At 49.0% G+C, this 20,223-nt stretch overlaps 1 protein-coding gene across 1 annotated transcript in view; it reads left to right on the forward strand.

Moving 5' to 3' along the window:
* Window positions 1-20,223, forward strand: part of PREP (prolyl endopeptidase) — a 114,104-nt gene that overhangs the window by 29,204 nt on the left and 64,677 nt on the right. Inside the window, exons 3-6 of the mRNA XM_075554720.1 lie at window positions 4,631-4,764; window positions 5,623-5,753; window positions 10,027-10,236; window positions 12,355-12,476. Coding sequence (XP_075410835.1) covers window positions 4,631-4,764; window positions 5,623-5,753; window positions 10,027-10,236; window positions 12,355-12,476 — 597 coding nt within the window. The remainder of the gene's footprint in view (window positions 1-4,630; window positions 4,765-5,622; window positions 5,754-10,026; window positions 10,237-12,354; window positions 12,477-20,223) is intronic.

The following is a 20,223-nucleotide window of genomic DNA, read 5'->3' on the forward strand; positions in this document are numbered from 1 at the left end:
CTTGCCACCCCTTCCCCCCTCCCCCGCTTAAAATATGTGTCCAGCATTTCTGAGATCTCTGGTGAATGACCTCAGCAGATAGATTAGTGTAAATATCACAGCTATGCCAAGTGTCTGTAAAGGTTTTAAACACTCGTGATGTCTGTACATGTCTGCAGTCATTACTCTGTTCATCTGATTTCCTCGCCTGTAGCCGTAGGACTAACCACTCGGAATCCTCTGACCTGTTTACTTATCTTGCCATTTGTGCCCCCTTTAATTCATTACTTAGCTCCTTGTAGACATGGGGTTGGTCTTGGTCCTGTCACCCCTCTAGCCACCATGCCAAGATGAGCTGAGCGTCTTATGTCCATGAATGAGGCTCTTGTGAAATCCTTGTTGATGTCCTGGCTGCCTGCCTTGCCTATGGTTCCCAACCCAACCTGGAGAAAATCATGGGAGGCCCAGGTTGCCTCTCCTCCCTTGCCCAAGCAGAGCAAATTCCTTTACACACCTGTGTCAGCTCTGGGGTTGGCCCATAATCAGTGTTGTAATGACTGGAAAAAAGTAATTCCAGCTTCAGGGGTGTTGACCAAGTCATTTTAACAGCCCATGCCTTGGTTTCCATAAATGGCATTGTGGTGACATGGATTTTGAGGGAGTTGGCTCTTCTAACCAGTCTCTGTAACTCCCACTGAAGGACTGGGGGGTCCATGCTGGGGGACTGTACTTCCTCCTTCCTTGATGGGTCTGGTAAGAGACGGTACGGAAGCTGCTGAAAGGACCCTGTGATTCCCTTGTAAGGGAAGGTTACCAAGGCTAATTGTGATCACAATCACTTGGAACTCTGACTTGAGGATGGGCCGTTTTTGCCGTCCTGTTAGGTATAAAGTGAGCCAGGCACGGGGACTGATGGTAGTGGTGGTTACAGACTCCTAGGCATCGAACCTTCTCGATCCAGATAGAGAACTGTGACACCAGGGCAGTGACAGAGCGGAGCGCTTCCTGGCCCGTGGAATGAGTAAAGCTAGTGCCTTCGGACACGAGGTTTGCTTACAGAGCTGGGTGCCTCTAGACACTTAATTGGAGGCGCTGGATTTGCTCACCCAAAGAGCTAAAGTTGAGTGTCTTCATGCTGAGCCTTATGGCAGAGCGGAGTGCCCTTTGAACATTTACCAGCAGTGCTTAAAAGAGCTTTGTAACACTGCCCAAGCAGGGCAGAGGCCAGACCAAGGGACTAAAGGCCAGAGAACTGCCTGTGGGCATGGCAGAGAAAAGGCTGTCCTGACTAAGGAGCAGTATCCAGGACATTTCTGATTCTGCATTATAACCTATTATCGGCCTTAATAAACTCCCATAATGGTGAGCATGGCCTCTGAGGCCACTGTAAAGGATTGCCCAGCAGAGAAGTCCAGTGTCCTGGAAGTGACCATTGCTGTCAAATTTGTAAGAAAGGAGGAAAGAGGGTCTGTCTCCTCCCTGTCTCTGAGAAATGGGCCTTGGGCTGGTTTCGAGTATGATTTTCTGATAACAACCCCTCCCCTCCCCCCGCCCAGCCCCACCCACTGTGAAGTCAGAGTAGGTCAGACGCCTCCCCCACACCTGATTCCAGGTGTGCTCTCACTGTGAAAGGAGAGGCTGCTCTCGGGTGCACTTTGAGATCTCCAAATGCTCTCGGTGCCTCTGACATAGGCAGCGCGCTTGCACCTACAAAACAAAAGTCATTTTGCTTGTTGACATTCTTCCTATGAGGTGGAGTGGGGTCAGCCGACACTCGGGGGAGAGAGTCATAGAGTAAATATTTTAGTCTATACCAGCCAGCCCTGGCTTTGTTGGATTTTCCACACTCCTCCCCTTCTCCACTCAACCCTTTAAAAAAAATGTAAACACAGTTTTCACCTCAAGGACCATGGTGAACAGACCAGGTCCACGCTTTCAATCCCTTGCATTAGAGATTTGGAATTCTGTTTCTTCGAGACTCAAAAAATTTTATTTTCTCTTCAAAGGAAATAAGAAATATGACCTATGAATAGTATCCTTTTTCCTGAATTGCAAAGAAACGTGCAAAACTCCTCTTGCAAAGACTGCTGCTCATCACTACTCCTGCTCACACTCTTCCGCGCTTGTTTCAAATGCCTCACGAACGTGGTTTCCAGCAGCTTTGTTCTCCTGCAAGAGCCGATGTGGGGTTTGTGTGCAGGGGAGCCCCAAGCCTCCGACAGCTTGCCCACTTACAGACCCATTTGAGCTCGGTGGTGCAGTGGTTAGGTGGCTCTGAGCCATCAGCCGCTCCGTGGGAGAAAGACCAGGTTTGGTGCTACTGAAGAGCTGCAGGCTCAGAATCTCACTGCGGGCACTTTCCACCCTGCCCTCGGGGTTTACTGTTGGAATTGCCTCCATCGACGTATGTTTGGGGTCTCAGACCTTGATAGTGCATCTCAAAGTGGACTCTGATCATAAGACCTCTTTTGTCTGCTCTACCATGTCCTGAAGATGGATATACATATGTGGGATATGATGTATGAGATAAGCAGACTTCTGATTAAACCTCAGGTTGAAGATAGAGCTTGTACTAATTCATGTTTCCTGTCTTAATAATCACCACCTGTGAATTACTAGGTGGGCAAAATGTGATCGCATTGAGCACTGTCTCCCTGCTCTGCTGGCAGGAAGGCGCTCTGGGACGCAACTGGTCTTTAGTGAGACCGCTTCCTTTCCCAGCCTTTGCTGCCGGCACCTCGGGATTTTCTGCAGGCCACCTCTTGTCCTTCCTTGTAAAATATGGTTGTCGACAATTCTGTTCAATGCCTCCTTTCCCAGTGTCATTTTACAAATATTCTTCAGTTTTCACATTTTAGCCAAATGTGTGAACTGAAGTTGATCCTAGAATGCTAAGTCCAGACCGACACGGTGCCCAGGTGCCTCAACCTCTTTACCTCTGCCATCGTTTGATACTGATTGCTGCTGGCTGGGAGGCCTGAAACCTAGATAGTGTGTCCAAGCAGCTCATTGACATGGCAAGGTCTGTGGGGTGGCTCAGCACGCTTGCTGAGAACATGAGTCCCAGTGCTGGCCCTGCTACTGCGCACTGTGTGACGGGCGACTTTTAGACTGCACTAGACCCTGCGTCCCACCTGCAAAGCTGGGCTAGACAAGAACCATCTGCATAGGGCGATTGTGAGTGCTGCATGACTGCATATCTGCAGACTACACAGGGAGTGCCAGAAAAGCATGAGTTGAATCAACAGTCAATGTCCCGGAAACAGTCGTCAAGAAATCAAATGACACAGGGGCCGGATCTGCTGCAAAAGACTCCCTTAACCTTTTTTTTTTTTTTAATTATTTATTTTTTAAATTTTTTTTTAATTTTAACAATTTATTAGGGGCTCATACAATTCTTATCACAGTTCATACATATACATACATCAATTGTATAAAGCACATCTGTACAGTCTTTGCCCTAATCATTTTTTTCTCCTCTTTTCTTTTTTTACATTTTATTAGGGACTCATACAACTCTTATCACCATCCATACATATACATACATCAATTGTATAAAGCACATCCATACATTCCCTGCCCCAATCATTCTCAAGGCATTTGCTCTCCACTTAAGCCCCTTGCATCAGGTCCTCTTTTTTTTTTCCCCTCCCTCCCCTTTCCCCCCTCCCTCATGTGCCCTTGGTAATTTATACATCGTTATTTTGTCATATCTTGCCCTATCCGGAGTCTCCCTTCCCCCCTTCTCTGCTGTCCCTCTCCCAGGGAAGAGGTCACATGTGGATCCTTGTAATCAGTTCCCCCTTTCCAACCCACTCACCAAGAACATAAGTTACTTCGATGACTACCGTCAACCTGATCCCATGCCTCACATGCATGCAAAGGCTGAACAGTGATAAAGAGTGGCCAAAGAATTGATAAAGTTGGTGACGAATATTGAATAAACCATAGAGACTAGAAGAATAAACAAATCCATCTTAGATGAAACAACAACCAGAATACTCCTTAGAAGCAAGGCTGGGGGAGCCTGGCTTCCGGGCTTAGGACGTGCCATCAGGAAAGACCAGTGACCAGAAAAGGTCATTGTGGTTGGCAGTGTGGAGAGTCAGCCAACACCAGAGGGCAGACCCTTCATGGGATGGATCCACACGGTGGCTGCAGCTTGGGTGCCCACCCACATACCCACGGCTGTGAGGCTGACATGGTACTGGGCAGCGAGTCATTCTATTCGGTAGAAGGTTGATAGACACAAGATATAAAGTACTGTTAGAGACAAGGTTGATGGATAACACAGATATATATTATATATAAGATAAATGAGATAGACCAGCAGTTCTCAACCTGTGGGTCGCGACCCCTTTAGGCTAGTAAAAGACCTGTTCACAGGGGCTGCCTGATTCATAACAGTAGCAAAATTACAGTTATGAAGTAGCAATGAAAATAATTTCATGGTTGCGGGAGTTTCCACAACATGAGGAACTGTATGAAAGGGTTGTGGCATTAGGAAGGTTGAGAACCACTGAGCTAGACTAGCAGAGGAATCATTAGTGATTATTGGGAAAAAAAGGCTTTCTGATCGTTATCGATAGCTAGCATTTCACCTGCAGATGCCATGTTTGACTTGCTTTGCCCATTTGAATGTTCTCGACAGGCTTTTGTGGAGGCGCAGAACAAGATCACCGTGCCATTTCTTGAGCAGTGCCCCATCCGCGGCTTGTACAAGGAGAGGATGACGGAGCTGTATGACTACCCCAAGTACAGCTGCCACTTCAAGAAAGGGAAGCGGTGTGTGAGACTGTCTCCGTTCCCTGCACCTTTGTGGTTGAACGCTTTCTTTGATTCTCAAATACAAAGTCCAGGGCTCTAAGGCAAGGGGGATGCCGTGGGAAGAAGAGTTGCTTCGGTGGTTCGGTGGTGATGAGCTGGGGTGCTTGTAGACAGCGGTGGAGGAGGTTTGCCTGGGGATGAGGGATCTTAGGCCTGCATTATGTGGAAGGACTTATTATAGCCTTTCTTCCATCCAAGCATGAGAACAGCCAGGAGATAGCTTCAATGAATTATCTTGGCTTCCTCGCCCTTTAACATATTTTTTCATCTTAGTCCTTTAAAATTAAAATTCTCATGGGAGTCCCTATCACACATTGACCCAGAATGTCAGGGATTCCTGAGCACTGGGATTAGCCAAGTGTGGCCTAAGTGTCTGCCTTCCTCCTGCTTTTATTGGAGCATTAGACAAAACACTCAGTGCCAGCCGGTTGATTCCAACCATGGCAGAGCTGCCCCTGTGGGTTTCTGATAAGGGAGCTGGAACTGTGGGAGCAGACAGCCTCATCTTTCTCCTGCAGAGCGGCTCGTGGTTTCGAACCTGTGGTTAGCAGCCTAATGCTTAACCCACTAAATCGCCAGGACTCCTTAATGTGTGTCATTAGCAGAGATGCTTGTATACAGTATGCAAATCCAGCAGTAAACTTAGGCAGATGGCAGGGCCTCCCACCCTAGTCCCCGGGCCCTTGGCATGTCCCGATCGCAAGAGTAGCCTTGTGGGGCTTTGGTTTTCTTGGTTTTCTTGAGACTTGTGTATGTCTGGTGTTCCTCCACAGATAAAATCTTCCACGGTTTAATCAAGGCCACCTCTTTCCCCAGGTATTTCTATTTCTACAACACGGGTTTGCAGAACCAGCGCGTGCTGTACGTGCAGGAGGCCTTGGAGAGCGAGGCCAGAGTCTTCCTGGACCCCAACCTCCTCTCTGACGACGGCACGGTGGCGCTCCGCGGTGAGTGTGACACAGCTCGGCCCCCAGCGAGCCTCGCGGTCCTCCCCCGCTGCCCCGAAATGGATGCGCCACTTCACCCCTGAAACGGCGGCCAGGTGTGGGCCATATTGTAGAACAGATGCACGCGCAGGGCCTGGAAAGCTAATTTCTGCACAGTGATGTTAGCATCCGTGAACCATCACACTCTTCTTTCCCATTCTGATGGCGTGAAGCAGAACTAGCGATTAATTCCCCCTGCACCCCAGGTAGCTTCTAGGGCTTGGGGTACCTTGAAGTGTCCCTGGACTCTAGCTATGATGGGAACCAAAACCAAACCCAGCCTCTTGCCTCAGGAATGGAAGCTGGACACATGGTGCTGCAGCAGGGAATTTAAACAGAGGAGAAGGATATTTCTGAGCTCTGCTTCCTTCCCCCACTCTAAAAAAAAAAAAAAAGAAGAAGCAGCAATGAGCTGTTTTATGATTTTTTTTAATTGACTTATGTTAACAGATAACGAGCACCTTCTGTGGTCAGACACTAGTATCAGCTGTAGTGGATTCAGCAACCTCTGTCTCCAGAGATTACACCAATAATTGCAGGAGTGTGTTATTTTAAAAGACACAAGAAAACCTACCTAGCAGCAAGAGAGTGTGAGATGATCGTATCAGAAAATCAGCGGGGAGGAGTCAGAGGACATAAGAGACCAAGATTCCCATGTCTGAAGCGGTAACTCCGAGGGCGGTCACAGCCCCGGCAAGGAGCCCAAGACCCTTCACTTCTTTATGTATTCATTCGTTGTCTATAGATTTGAGCTGCACCAGGAATTTCCAAAGGCTCTTCATGATCTTTTCTTTTTCTTTCTTCTTTTTACACTCCAATATTTTTAGTAATGAGATGTTTTAAAGTCTAGTTAACTGCCAGTATTTTAAAATTAAACATGAAACTCAGGAATGGCCCCTGTAGTTACCGTGAACGTGTCTGGCCTGCAGATGCGGTGGGTCTCCTAGAAAGTGTGGTTGGAGATGAGCGCTTCCATAGTCCCCAGAGGAGCGTCCCTCCCCCAGCCTGGTGCTATAAGCAGCTCCCATTGTAGGCGATAGTACTCCGTTACGCCCTGGCTCTGTGCTTTAATACAGGTCCCCTGGTGGCACAACAGTTAAAGCACTTGACCCCAAAAGGTTGGCAGTTCAACCTCACCAGCCATTCTGCTTCGGTAAAAATGAAAATTTTGGGAACCCAATAGGGCAGTTCTACTCTGCCCTAAAGGGCAGGTGGGTTGAAATAAACTTGATGGTAATGGGTGGGATGGCTTAGTAATTGCATATTAAATGAATAATTTCTCTTACAAGGCTCTACCTAAAGATATAGCTGGTTCTTCGGAGGCAGAAATTAATGGTACTACAGTATCCATACAGCTTTTTGCAAACTGCGGTACCACTCCCTCACCTCTAGCCTCAGCCACTCCTCTGCCCTCCACACTCTCACCTGGACCCTGGGTTCCGTAATTCGCTAGAGCCTCTTGCCGAGCTCAGGAACCAGGCTCACAGCCCCGACCCTTCAGCGATTTATTGGGGAAGTGACAGAGTACACCTTGGGATCAGGAGCAACTCAGGAGAGATTTTTGACCAGGACAACGACCTCTTGCCCTCTGCTGCTGGGCCCAGCTCGCCGCCTTCTCCAACTAGTGCTGGTGCTCTGAGCGCCACGGGTGTCAGCAAACCTGGCCTCAGCATCCCGAGCAGCTTGCCTGTCTCCTGCATGCTTGCTCTTGCCTTGCTGCCTCGGCACGGCCATCCGGTGCTAGAGCCCCTCTGCCTCTCTCGGTGTTCTCCCTGCACACTAGCGGGATGGCACAGTGGACCAATCCCCTTGTGAAGGGTCCATGCTTTGTATTTGCGTTAGCAGCTAGCTGTCTCTCCCCCTGCTGGGCCACATGCCCCGTAGCAGCATAACCCTGCCCGATCACAGTGTGGGAGTCACACGGGTTAGACTAGAAGGGCCCTGCTCGACTGAAGTCAGGGCACCTCACGAACTTCCCAGAATATTTTTCCAGAACACCTGGGATATTTTTAGTGAAGTTGGCTTGGCACTGTCCCTGTGCCATCTTCTGAGAGAATGCAGGCCTGGCGTGGGTTCTCCAGAGATGAGGACTTAGCACACTGACGTCCTCTGTAATTGATTAGTTGGGAAATAGTCCCTGTTTGATTTCTAAGAGAACCCGGGTGGTACAACTTACCAAAAGATTGGCAGTTTGGACATACCAGTGGTACCTTGGAAGAAAGGCCTGGCAATCTGCTTCTGAAAGAGCTCGCCCTTAAATCCCTCCCTATTGCTCTGCAACACCCGGGGCTGCCGAGGGTCAGTCTAGCCAGGATTCAGTGGTCCCATTTTCTACCTACAACAGGCTGTGCAGGCGGCAAATGATGGTTCTTACTTACCACTCAGTACTGAGAGTACGAGGCCAGCCTGGTCCCTTGACAAGAGTGCTCTTGCACGTAAGCATGGAGCTTTAAACAAAGTTAACATGCTGGTCTGGGCAGTAACAGGCCCTCTTGAAAGCATGCCTTTAGAATTAACGAAAGTCCATTTTGTGATCCACTATAAGATGGCCTGACCTCTTCTCCCATCATTCATTCCAGTAGCTTCTAGGTGCATGCTGTGTGCAAGACCCCGCTGGACGGAACGGTGACTTAGACACAGAAGCCGGCCTCTAGTAGTCCTTTACTTGCTGGTGAATGATATCACCAAGCAGTTACAGCCTGGGCAAGCATTCGGATTCTACTGATAGTACATGATTTTCAAAATCATGTTTCAACCCCAAATATTTTCTTTAACATTTCCCTGAAAATGCTCAAATTTTATGTAAATAATCCAAGCAGTTGTCTGGTCACCTTCCAGATTTTTCTGTGTTGATATTACATAGGAGCTTGGATACATTTATGGGCACTTGAAGGAATTCTTAAGTGAGTTCTGTGACATTTTGAACTCATTGGTCACTGATAGGAAGTCCAGTAAAATAAAGGACACCCTGAAGATAGCTGAATTTCTTATAGGGTCTTTTCAACCCCAGTCGGGTTTCGCGGCCATCCGGGAGGAAATCTGAGGTCAGTGTCTGAGGGCAGGTAGTGTACAAGTAGCTCTGTAAGCGTGTCAAAATAAAGCCCGGGCATCTTTGCTGAGGAGCATCCCATGGCAATTAACACACTCTGGCTACCATAGGACCGTAAAGCAGCGTCCCCCAAAGTGGGCAGTGCCGCTCCCTGAGGGGCGCCGGCACAGTCCCCAAGCAGGTGCTTGTCCTGGCTTCTGGCCTCCAGTACAAAAGTGTTGGGGGGTGGGGGTGAAGGGGGGAAGGGGCTGAGGAATTTTTCGCTGAGAGCTTTGGGAAGCATGCTTTACAGTATCAGGGAGTAGCCAGCAGGCAGTGAGGCTTTTCTGCATCCTTCACCCTCACCTTGGGAAAGTGCCCACCATGACCTTCTCTGCCAACCTGGCGGCTTCGCAGACCTGTGCCAGTCAGACAGAGTGGGCATTCATCTCTGAGTGGCAGTAACACTAAGGAAACGAGATCTTGACGAGGGATTTCAAAGGGGTTGGCATCCATTCCAAAAATTACTTAATGGCTACGATTTAGTTCTATTACTTGGGATGTGTCATAATTCAGTCATTACTCTGAAAGCAGTCTTTTTACTCCTTTTCCCTCTTGTTCTCTTTTTAGTATAAATAAAATATGTTGAAAAGTCCAGGTGAGCTCTACTTCCAACCGGACTCTGAATTGATTCATAGAAAATTCAAAATGAAAGAACACTCGTAGAAAGTTCCAAGTAGCCATATGATTGGATCATTTCCTTTTAAAAGCTTTAGCCTCTTGCCAGTGAATGAATTCTGACAAATGCAGGCCCCACGTTCATCAGATGTTCTGTGGGGGTTTTCAAATGGCTCCTCTTTCCAAAGAAATGTCCAGGCCTTTCTTCTGAAATACTTTTACGTGGACTCAAAACAGCAACCTTCTGGTTAGCCACTGAGCACATTGGCAGCTTATATCTTACCCAGGGATACCTACAGATAAAGAACTTGAGATGAGAGAGATTTGGGACTTACCTGAGGTGTTAAGGCTCCTCCCGGAAGAGCTGGCCTGGCCCAGGGCTTCTCTCTCCCAGGGTGGCCCCTGCTGCTGCTGTGGCCACACTCTGCCTCCCTGTGTGACAGAGACCTTTGTCCGGCTGGGCAGTGGGCAAGATGAGGAATTCTGCCCCGAGGTTCGCCATGCGACAACGTCTCCTTTGTCCTGTAGGTTATGCATTCAGTGAGGATGGCGAACGTTTTGCCTATGGTCTGAGTGCCAGTGGATCCGACTGGGTGACAATCAAGTTCATGAACGTGGATGGTGCCAAAGAGCTTCCCGATGTGCTGGAACGGGTGAAGTTCAGCTGCATGGCCTGGACGCATGATGGGAAGGGACTGTTCTACAACTCATACCCCCAACAGGATGGGAAAAGTGATGGTGAGTACCGGCTTCCGAGGAAGCGCTTCTTGCACAAAAGGAGCTAGGACTGCATGCGACCAGAAAGAGGAGCTGCGCGCTACTACAGCAGTTTGGTCCGGCATGGGGTTGCTGCAGAGGGTGTCAGACCCGCTAGCATTACAGCCTCCCAAAGGTGGCGCTTAGAATAACGGCCATCTGGGTTTGCTTATGTGTCTCCAGGTCCCCCGGCTAGGCTGAGGAGCGTTCTGCTGGGCATCAGTGGTCAGTTGTGGGTCAGTTGACTGATTTGGGCTTGGTCCTCTCGCCTGTCTGGGGCCTGTGGCTGGAGCAATGAGTGACATGCTCTCTCATCCTCCAGCAGGCTGGCCCGGGCTCGCTCATGTTGCAGCTTGACAGAACTCCGAGAGGAAGCCCTAAAGCCTCTCTGAGGACTAAGCTCACTGCTGGCACCTCACTGGCCACATTCCCAAGTTCCTGGGCCAACCCCGATTCAAAAGGTGCAGAGGGAGGTAGAGAGCCCTGTGAAAAGTTACAAAATTACTGTAATTAGGCCTCTGGAGATGGATGATGCTCTCCAAGGGGAGGGCAGCTTTTTCCAATAAAGGAGTCTATTTGATGATGCTTGAAGAGTTACTGTAGTGTTTTTGTGTCTTCCTCGGATCAGAAGTTACAAGTCACCACTGGTTGGTGTTTTCCCGGCGCTCATGTCCCTAGGCACACACACCCTTAGTCTCTTCAGTTGCTCAGAGTCTTTTGTCTAGCCCGGTCTGCCTGCCTGCCTCCCCTCCCTCCCTCCCTCCCTCCCTCCTTCCAATCTACCTACCCGCCCCCTCCTCCAAGACATTGTTCAAACTGTCACATCACCAACATCTTCCCTGTCCGCTCCCCCCGCCCCCCGCCATGTTTCCAGGTGATGTGTAGCATGCCCACGCACCCCGGCCTATCTTCACAGGCGGGTTTGCTGCCCGGGTCTGAGAACGGCAGGTGGGTGGAAGGTCTCGGGATTGCTGGAGGGCCTGGGCTGATGAGGTGCAGGGGTCCCCCAGGGCTCTCTGCTGTGTGTTCTGCCCCCACATCATGCCTTGCTGTGTCTTTTTCGCTGGATTGTCTTCCTTTTTTCTCTGGGGTCAACTGGAACTAAGACATTAAAATGCTCTCGATCTCTTTTGGCCACGATGAGCTTTTTCTGCTTTGTTGTCCATGCACCACAGCGGCACTAATGAGAGGATGAGGAGGGACGCATGGGCACTCTGGGCGTTAACTAAGGAGCAGCGTCTGTGCTGTGTGCACTTCAATGGCTGCCTGTGGAAAAGGAGCCTGAGTTAGGAAATGCTGCTATATCCATCTTCCCAGAGATAAAGTATAGAGCTGGCAGTTCTTGTTGGAGAATCATGTTAATTCGCTAACTTGAGAAAAGTACAAAGTTGTGATTGATCCTCAGTTTTCCACAGCAGCGATAGTAATGACGACTGAGCCCAGGTGGCACAGCGGTTAAGCTTTCTGCTGACAGCGGAAAAGCCAGCGATTTTCACTCAGCCTTGTGCCCGTGGAGAAAAGCCCTTGGAGACCTGCTCCTGCAGGATGGCAGCCGGGAAGCCCTGTGGGCCCTTCTACTCTGGCCCAGAGTATCCCCATGAGTTGGAATTGATTGATGCCAACCAGCAGACACCAGTCATGGTGATGACCAGTGACTGTGGCTGGCTTAAGAAAGCCACTGCCTTTCCCCAGCTGTAATTTTGCTGTCCTCTCGTCACAAGGACCCCAGGCACCTGTCAGCTTGTGTGATGGAGGGTTTTAAGAACAAAGCTGAACGCGTATTCGACCATATTCTTCTTGTCCACATTCTTGGAAAACTCAATGAAAATCACCAAATGCTGTAAACTTTTAAAATATGATTGTAGCTCCCCCTCACTCAGTTTTCCTGAAAGTTTGGTATATTTTGTAGTGAAAGATTAAAAAAAGGTTAGTCTGATAGTTCCCCAAATCAGGAGATAAGGCTTAATTCAGAGATGATACTCAACTGAGACTTCAGGTGTTTTTTTTTAGAGTTTCTGGCCTCTCTTGTTCTTTCAAGTAGATTCCATTTTCCTTTAAAATAGTCAACTCTCTCTCAGTGTGCATTTGTAACTCCTTCAGGCACGGAGACATCCACCAATCTCCACCAGAAGCTCTGCTACCACGTCCTGGGGACCGATCAGTCGGAGGATATTCTGTGTGCTGAGTTTCCTGACGAGCCTAAGTGGATGGGTGGAGCGGAGGTACTGTATACCTGTGACATTTTCCCCACAAAGACCGTGTTTATGAAGTTTTGGTGCCTGGTAGCCTTTATGAACAGTAGAAGTGTTGAAGTGATTAAAGTAACAGTATTCTAATCGACGCTTCACTAATGAAGGTGGTAATCCTTTTTAAACAGCAACGTCCACCAGGTAAATTCTCTCATGCTAAAAGTAGTAGATGCGTCTGATGGGACTTGTACGGCCATTGCCGAGCTCAGAGTCTGGCCTCACAGGTAAGCACTGAGTCTCATTCCAAGACATTCTTTGTGTGCCTTAGTGCGAATGTGGACCAACTGTGTGTATGTTCTTTTTTTAAACAACAACACAAACACACACAAACACACACACACACACACATGCTCTGTTCATCCATATTGTTCAGTTCCTTTAGACCATCTTTCCACCTTACAAATAGTTCCTGTAGCCCTAGGTGCGGTGGACAAGGAGATGGCGCAGTGATTAAGAGCTCAGAGTCTAACTGAAATGTTGGCTGGAGCCCACCCAGCCTAGAAAACCCCATGGGACAGTCTGCTTGGTGACTTGGGGTCATTATGAATTGAGATCAACTCGATGACACCTAATCAAACAGCGGAAGTCATGCTGCTTTGAACCTACACGGCCAAGTTCACTTTCTAGCTACCGTTCTTTTGACGGTAAAGGGCCGTGTTGATCTTAAAAGCCAACAGTAGTACATTTTTGCATAATCAAGTTTAATACCTGTTGGAGTCTTCTGGGAAAAAACAATTTAGTGTGTTATTTTAGAGGAGTGCTTATGCTTCAAAGCTTATCGTTTTGTTGCCAGAGACGTGTTTCAATGAGGTAAAATGTGGTTGCTAGGGTAACATGCATACTGAAAGTAAATGCCACGATCGGAGTATGTAATCGACATATGTACCTATAGAAAACAAGGACTGTTTGCAGTGGACTATGCAGGCACGGCTAATTGTTTAGATCTGTGTACTAGCATTTGGTTGATGCTACTAACTTTTTAAAAAATGCAATACAGACAAGCGCAACATTTAACTTATTCAGTTCTACCAGGTAGACCACTGAAAAGTTAAGTAGCTGTACATAGTTTAAGTGACCTCTTCTATGTACATACTTTCTACCTTGCCTCATAAAATCTTCACTGCAAACTGAATAAGGTGAGCATTCCATTGCAGGAATGGCATTCAATGGGAGGGCAAGGAACATGCCCAGGAAACCGCTGGTTCAGTTAGGCCTCGTGACCTACATGTTCTCAGCCACCATGCTACCTTGTCTCCCTGGGCACAAGGGACGAGGTCATGCCGAAACAGCCAGGATGACTTTAAACAGAGACTCAGCACCCATCCTACACACAGGTTGAAATGAAGGAAAGCAAACAGGGCACAGAGTTACAGGGATGTGGTGTCAGACTCGCAATGAGGGCATCGCACAGAGCAAGTTTCTACGGGAACCAGTGACCGGTGAAGGCGCCTGGGCATAGACTGGCCTGAAGCTGCAGCCCAGTGTCTTGGGGCTCTTGTCCCAGCCGGTTGGTGGGCAGATCAGCTGAGTAGGTGAGCAGGCCTTCCTCCCTCGCCTGGCTGTGGATGGTCTTTTCGCCGTCCTCCAAAGAGGACCATCTTGCTACACAGAAGAGCACATTTTGTCACGTAGCCTGACTTCTATGGCTCTTCAGGTATGAAGCCTTCAGAAGCTCTAGGCTCACCTTGATTTGGGGGTTCAGTTCCAGGTCTTGTAGTCAACTTCAGATCAGAAGACAAGATCTTGAAGTGGGAGTTTTTTGTCCTTCAAGGGAGTGCCCCGTTAAGCCAGGAGAGTCCAAACAGCTGGTCTACTGAGGACCTGCCTAGATCATAGGTTCTCAAACTTTGGGGGCTACTGCCCCTTTTCACAGAAAAAAAGAATCACTTAGCACCCCCTGGCAGTTAAGAACTTCTATAATCCCGGGTGAAGTATAGGGATCTGCTTTTGCAGCCCCTCTGGGTCAGTCCAGTGCCCCCCTTGGGCGGTTTGCCTACTTTGGGAAGCATAGGACTGCACCCTAAGCACCTGTGACCATGTACAGATCATATTCAGGGCTCTCCCTGGAAAATAAAGGAGCATCCGCCTACGAGTGTTCCTCCAGCCACCGCAGAGAAAGCCAGTGTCTCTCCACAGCCCCCAACTGCGTGCTCCACGTCTTGTCTGGTCATTTCACACCCAGTATCTCAGGTGAAAACGAACCCTGCTGGTTAAGTACGCGGCTGCTGAGAGCTCAGCAGTTCAGCCCCCAGCTCTGCATCGTGCGGATGAGGCAGACTGCTTCCCTGAGGATGACAGCCGGGCAATCCTGTGGGCAGAATCAACTTCACTGCGGGGAGGTGAACTAGTGTGGAGGGCCCCGAGGGTCCCTGGTGGCGGAGTGGGTTACACCAGAGCAGCAGTTCAAAACCACCAGCGGCTCCTCGGCAGAACAACGAGACTTGCTGCTCCAGCAGAGAGAAGCCCGCAGGGCCGTTCTGGGTTGGAGGGCAGAGTCTGGTTTGGGGTTTGTCCAGATGATGGAAAAGGCGCCCTGGTGGACTGTGGGTCTGGGTTGGCCTCGCAGACCCGCCTGTTCCCAAAGGGACGCTGAGTCAGAATGGACTCAGCAGCCTGGGCTTTCATCACTAGTTCTTCAGATCCCTGAGTCCTGGTGTCACCAATGTGTTCGGTGATGGGGTGCCCTGAGGCAGGACTTGGGAGACTCTTTCTTCTGGCTTCATCTGCGTAGCTGTGAGCAAGACACTTCATCTCTGCCCCTCCTTTCCTCCATGGCTGGAGGATTAGGCCCAGCACCTCTTATACCCCTGAGGCCGACTTCCTGGGTGAGGTCACAGTTGGCGGACATGAGGAGAGGGGACTGTGGAGAGTAGGGCTCTGGATGTGTTAGAGCACGTGGTTGGGTGGCTGGCTGTGCGTGTGTGCTTCTCTGGCTTGCTGCCTCATCTCCTCTCTTGACAGATCCTTCCCCTGCCTTTGTGCACGGGCAGGCCTCTCTTGCCTCCGTTTATCAGGCGAGCGGAGCCCAGTAAGCTGTGATAAGAAATCAGCTGTACAAACTTTTTTGAAAAGAAAGAGAGCAGCGTTAGCTGTATTGACTTGGGCTGTGTTTGCACAGCACACCACCCTTCCCCAGGACGACTCCGTGCTCCCTGGCAGAGCACCTGGCTTTTCTGGGCACTTGGTGGTCTTCGAATGCTCACTTCTGTTCTATCACAGCAAAATAGCAGTGTCTGATTCACACGCTCTTGCCTCTCCCCAGCTGAAACTGGGCGGGCACACAGGAACGCAGCAGAGGGGCTCGGGGACCCTTCCAGGGCCTCCCCTTGGTAGTTCGTGAGCCCTAGAAGGAAGGAAAGGAAAGCGTTTTTACCCGCCCAGCTGCTTTGTCATTCTCCCTGGGCCGTTCACAGACTTGCCAGGCATCCACTTGTGAGTTCTGCTTTGCAGGATGTTGGGAGACTGCCGCCGCCACCCTGCACTGCTGGGAACCTTTGCCCTCTGGTTCTCTAATGTTCAGTTATGAGGTCTGACTGACGTTTTAGACCTCACCTAAACGTCTGCTCCCGTGTGTATTCCTTGAGATTCCTGTGTGTCCCAACACCACGAGCCCTAGCCCTTTGGGGTAAGGACCTATGCTCACCACTGCCTGTCCCCCCTGCCCTCTGCCCATTCGCCGGTACTGCACAGTAGGCTCACCCCACCGTGAGCTCGCTCCTGCGCCTGTGCTGAACACAGAACCGCTGGCGTTCTGCGTGGGTGCAGGCTGCATTATCAGAGATTGTTTCATCTAGATCGTACAGCTTTACAGATGATGCTCTGGGTTAGATGTGGGGCGGTTGGCGGTTCAGACCCTGTAAGGAGAGACGAACTTGTCCCTGCTGTGCAGACTTGTAGCCTTGGAAACCCTGTGTGGGCAGGCTCATGACCAGTCAGAGCCAACTCAGTGTCAGTGAGATGGAGCAGGATTGTGAGCGAAGAGAAATCGCTATGTTTCGTGGTTCTGATGAAAAGAAAGAAAGAAAGGGAAGAAAAAGAAACTACAGTAAAGTGAATTGCAATGCTTCCTCCCCCCACTGTCATGATCCGACTTCCACCTTACAAATCCGGCTGGACCAGAGGATGTACACTGCTACAGATAGGAACTGGAAACATAGGGAATCCAGGATAGATGAACCCTTCAGGACCAGTGGTGAGAGTGGAGATACCAGGAGGGCGGGGGGAAGGTGGGGGTGAAAGAGGGAACCGATTACAAGGGGCTACATATAACCTCCTCCCTGGGGAAAGGACAGCAGAAACGTGGGTGAATGGAGACGTTGGATAGTGTAAGAGAAGACAAAATAATAATAATTTATAAATTATCAAGGGTGCATGAGGGAGGGAGCAGCGGGAAGGAGGGGAAAAAATGAGGTCATGATACCAAGAGCTCAAGTAGAAAGCAAATGTTTTGAGAATGATGAGGGCAACAAATGTACAAATGTGCTTGACACAATGAATGGATAGATGAATTGTGATAAGAGTTGTATGAGCCCCCAATAAAATGATTTTAAAAAATAATAAAGTGCATTGCAAAACATTTGAAGGAGGGGGGGAAATCAAGCATTTTGAGGCACTTTGCCCAGCAGAGGGTGCTCTAGAATGAAGATCGTAAAAATAAGTCAAGTCCCTGTAGAAACGACTCAAGAGAAAATACCGAACCACTTTGTGATTATTTAGCTGAAAGCTGAATGGAGACCCTAATGCTATCATACTTGATTCTTCATATTCTTGCGCATTGCTACAGGGGTAGTCCTTGCTGTTGGTGTTAGCTCAAATCTGTTCCAACTCCTACCAGTGCTTTGTACACCAGCGTGGAACACTCCTGCTCCGGCCTCCCAGGCGATGCGTGTGGCCCACGGTTACAGCCTCTGGGCTAGTTCTGCACCAGCTTCCTCCCCCCCACCCCCACCCCCCTGCTGCCCCTCTACTCTACCAAGCACGCTGCCTTTCTCCAGGGACTGATCCCGCCTGGTAACCGGTCCCTAGTGTGTGAGATGAAGTCTTGTCATCCTTGTTTCTGAGGAGCATTCTGGGACAAATGTGCTTATTCTCTGGCAGTCCGTGATATATTCAATACCTTCGTCAACACCCTCATTCAACGGTATCCATTCTTCTTTGGTTCCTCCTTATTTAACTGAAAACGCCCTACCATCAAGTCAGTTCAGATTCATAGCAAGCCCGTAGGGCAGAGTGGAACTGCCCAGTGAGTTTCCAAGACCGCGAGTCTTTATGAGAGTAGAAAGCCTCGTCTTTCTCCTTCGGAGCAGCTGATGGCTTCAAACCGCCGACCTTGTACTTAGCAGCCCAACTTGTAACTCACTATCCCCCTAGAGTTTTCTTATGTAGATGATCCTAAACCTTAACAGTCTGTCACGTGTCCTGATAAAAATGTTCACTTGTGATCTTTAGTAATTAGTGCTTACATTTATGTGTGTATTTGAGTCTCTAGTATGCACAGCTCCTTCTGCTGAAGAGGCTCAGAGTCCAGGAGCCTTGGGGCCCCAAAGGACATGCTGGGTCTTTTTTCGTGATCATAGTGAGATGATCCCCTATCTTGATTCAGAGAGGGCTCATTTTATACCCAGCAGGATGGTAACACTGGCCCATCCTCATGGTAGAGTTCCAAGTTTTTACAATCCGAAGTAACCCTGTTAACAGTTGCTCATAATGGAGTCATAGTTTGCTTCTCTGGCCATCTCCCACCTTCTCCTCTGCAGACGCATCAATGTAAAGAAGTAGACCAATGATTTGTGGTCCCACCGTTCGTTTGGATGAAGTTATAGAGGCTGGTAGGAGGCGCCAGAGCAAGTAATGCACCACAGCACAACTGTGCAGTTTCCTTCTGCATGGATTTATTGCCTTAGAATTTTTGATATACCATCATAATAGTATTAGGATGATTTCTCTGCCCACTCACTGCCCAGTTACTCTAGTACTATACTATTTTGGGAGTGGTGGGTAACTTGATTCAGTGGCTCCCTATTAGATATGTTCATGCATATGATTATGTGTGCTTATGGCTACACTTGGACTTCTGTTGCTGAAACACCCCTTTTCATTGCAGAATTGTACATGGGTCACAGGAGTGAAAAGCCATCGCTGTAGGTGATTAGTTTGAAAGTTTCCATTAGTATGAAAGTTTCCAAAATTAACTTTTGGAAAATATATATCCTATTACAAGGGTGGTGTTGTGATCCACAACATGAGGGGAGTGTGGAGTGGAGACCCAAAGCCCATCTGTAGACAATTGGACATCCCCTTATGGAAGGGTCTCTTGGAGGAGACGAGCCAGTCAGGTGCAGTGTAGCAACGATGAAATGTACAACTTTCCTCTAGTTCCTAAATGCTTCCTCCCCCTTTTTACCCCCTCCCCACTATCATGATCCCAATTCTACCTTACAAGTCTGGCTAGAACAGAGGATGTACACTGGTACAGATAGGAATGGGAAACACAGGGAATCCAGGGCGGATGATCCCCTCAGGACCAGTGGTGAGAGTGGCGGTACTGGGAGGGTGGAGGGAGGGTGGGTTTGAAAAGGGGAAATGATTACAAGAATCTCCATATGAGCTCCTCCCTGGGGGACGGACAACAGAAAAGTGGGTGAAGGGAGATGTCGGAAAGGGCAAGATATGACAAAATAATAATTTATAAATGATCAAGGTTCATGAGGGAGGGGCGAGTGAGGAGGGAGGGGGAAAATGAGCTGATGCCAGGGGCTTAAGTGGAGAGCAAATGTTTTGAGAATGATGAGGGCAATGAATGTACAAATGTACTTTATACAATTGAATTATATATGGATTATGATGAGTTGTATGAGCCCCTAATAAAATGATAAAAAGAAGTAAATGTAGATAAACATTTTGAAAACAGTTTTTCTACCCTCTTCTATATGTACTGTCTCCCACAGTGGATCCCTGCGGGTGTTAGTGGGCTGCTAACTGCGAGGTCAGTAGTTCGAAGCCACGATCTGCTCTGAGGGAGAAAGCTGAGACTTTCTACTCCCGTACAGAGTTACAGTCTTGGAAACTCACAGGGGTGGCTCTCCCCTGTCTTACAGTGCCACCAGGAGTCAGAATTGACTTGGTGGCAGTGAGTTTGGAGATGTTTCCAGTAGCCCTCACATAAAACAGATTATGAATTCTCTTTGAAAATGATAACATGCTCAGGAAAAGTCAATATATTCAAGTTCAATAGATTCAGTTATACTGCGCCTAGTTATTCTGAAAGGTGTGACTGTAAATTATTGCCAGTGATTAACCCACCCAGTGCCATGAGGTCGGTTTTGCCTCAGGTCAACGTTCTAGAGGGTGATAAAGGGTTTACAGGCGCAGACAGCCGCGCCTTGAGAACGGCAGGGGACTGCAGCCTCAGCCCTTCTGGGTTGCAGTCCAGCGCTCACCGGACAGTGCCACTCGGGGACCGTAGAGTAAAAAGTTGTCATAAAGCTCTCCTGTTAATTTTCTTAACACGCGGCTAAAGAAAGAGGTCCGTTGCGGTCAGCTGAAAAGCCCCGCTGTCCTGGTCACGGTGTGGTGTCACACGGAGCATAGCCAACCGGACCAACCAGATGTAGAAAACGGGCTTCTTGTGTGAGACTCCAGTCTGAACGGAGCACGTGTAGAACTGCTGCCACGTGTTTTGTGCGAGCTGTAGTGGGGCGAGAACCCAGGCGCTCTGCCC

Source organism: Tenrec ecaudatus, chromosome 7 (assembly GCF_050624435.1).
Source record: "Tenrec ecaudatus isolate mTenEca1 chromosome 7, mTenEca1.hap1, whole genome shotgun sequence".
Lineage (NCBI taxonomy): Eukaryota > Metazoa > Chordata > Mammalia > Afrosoricida > Tenrecidae > Tenrec > Tenrec ecaudatus.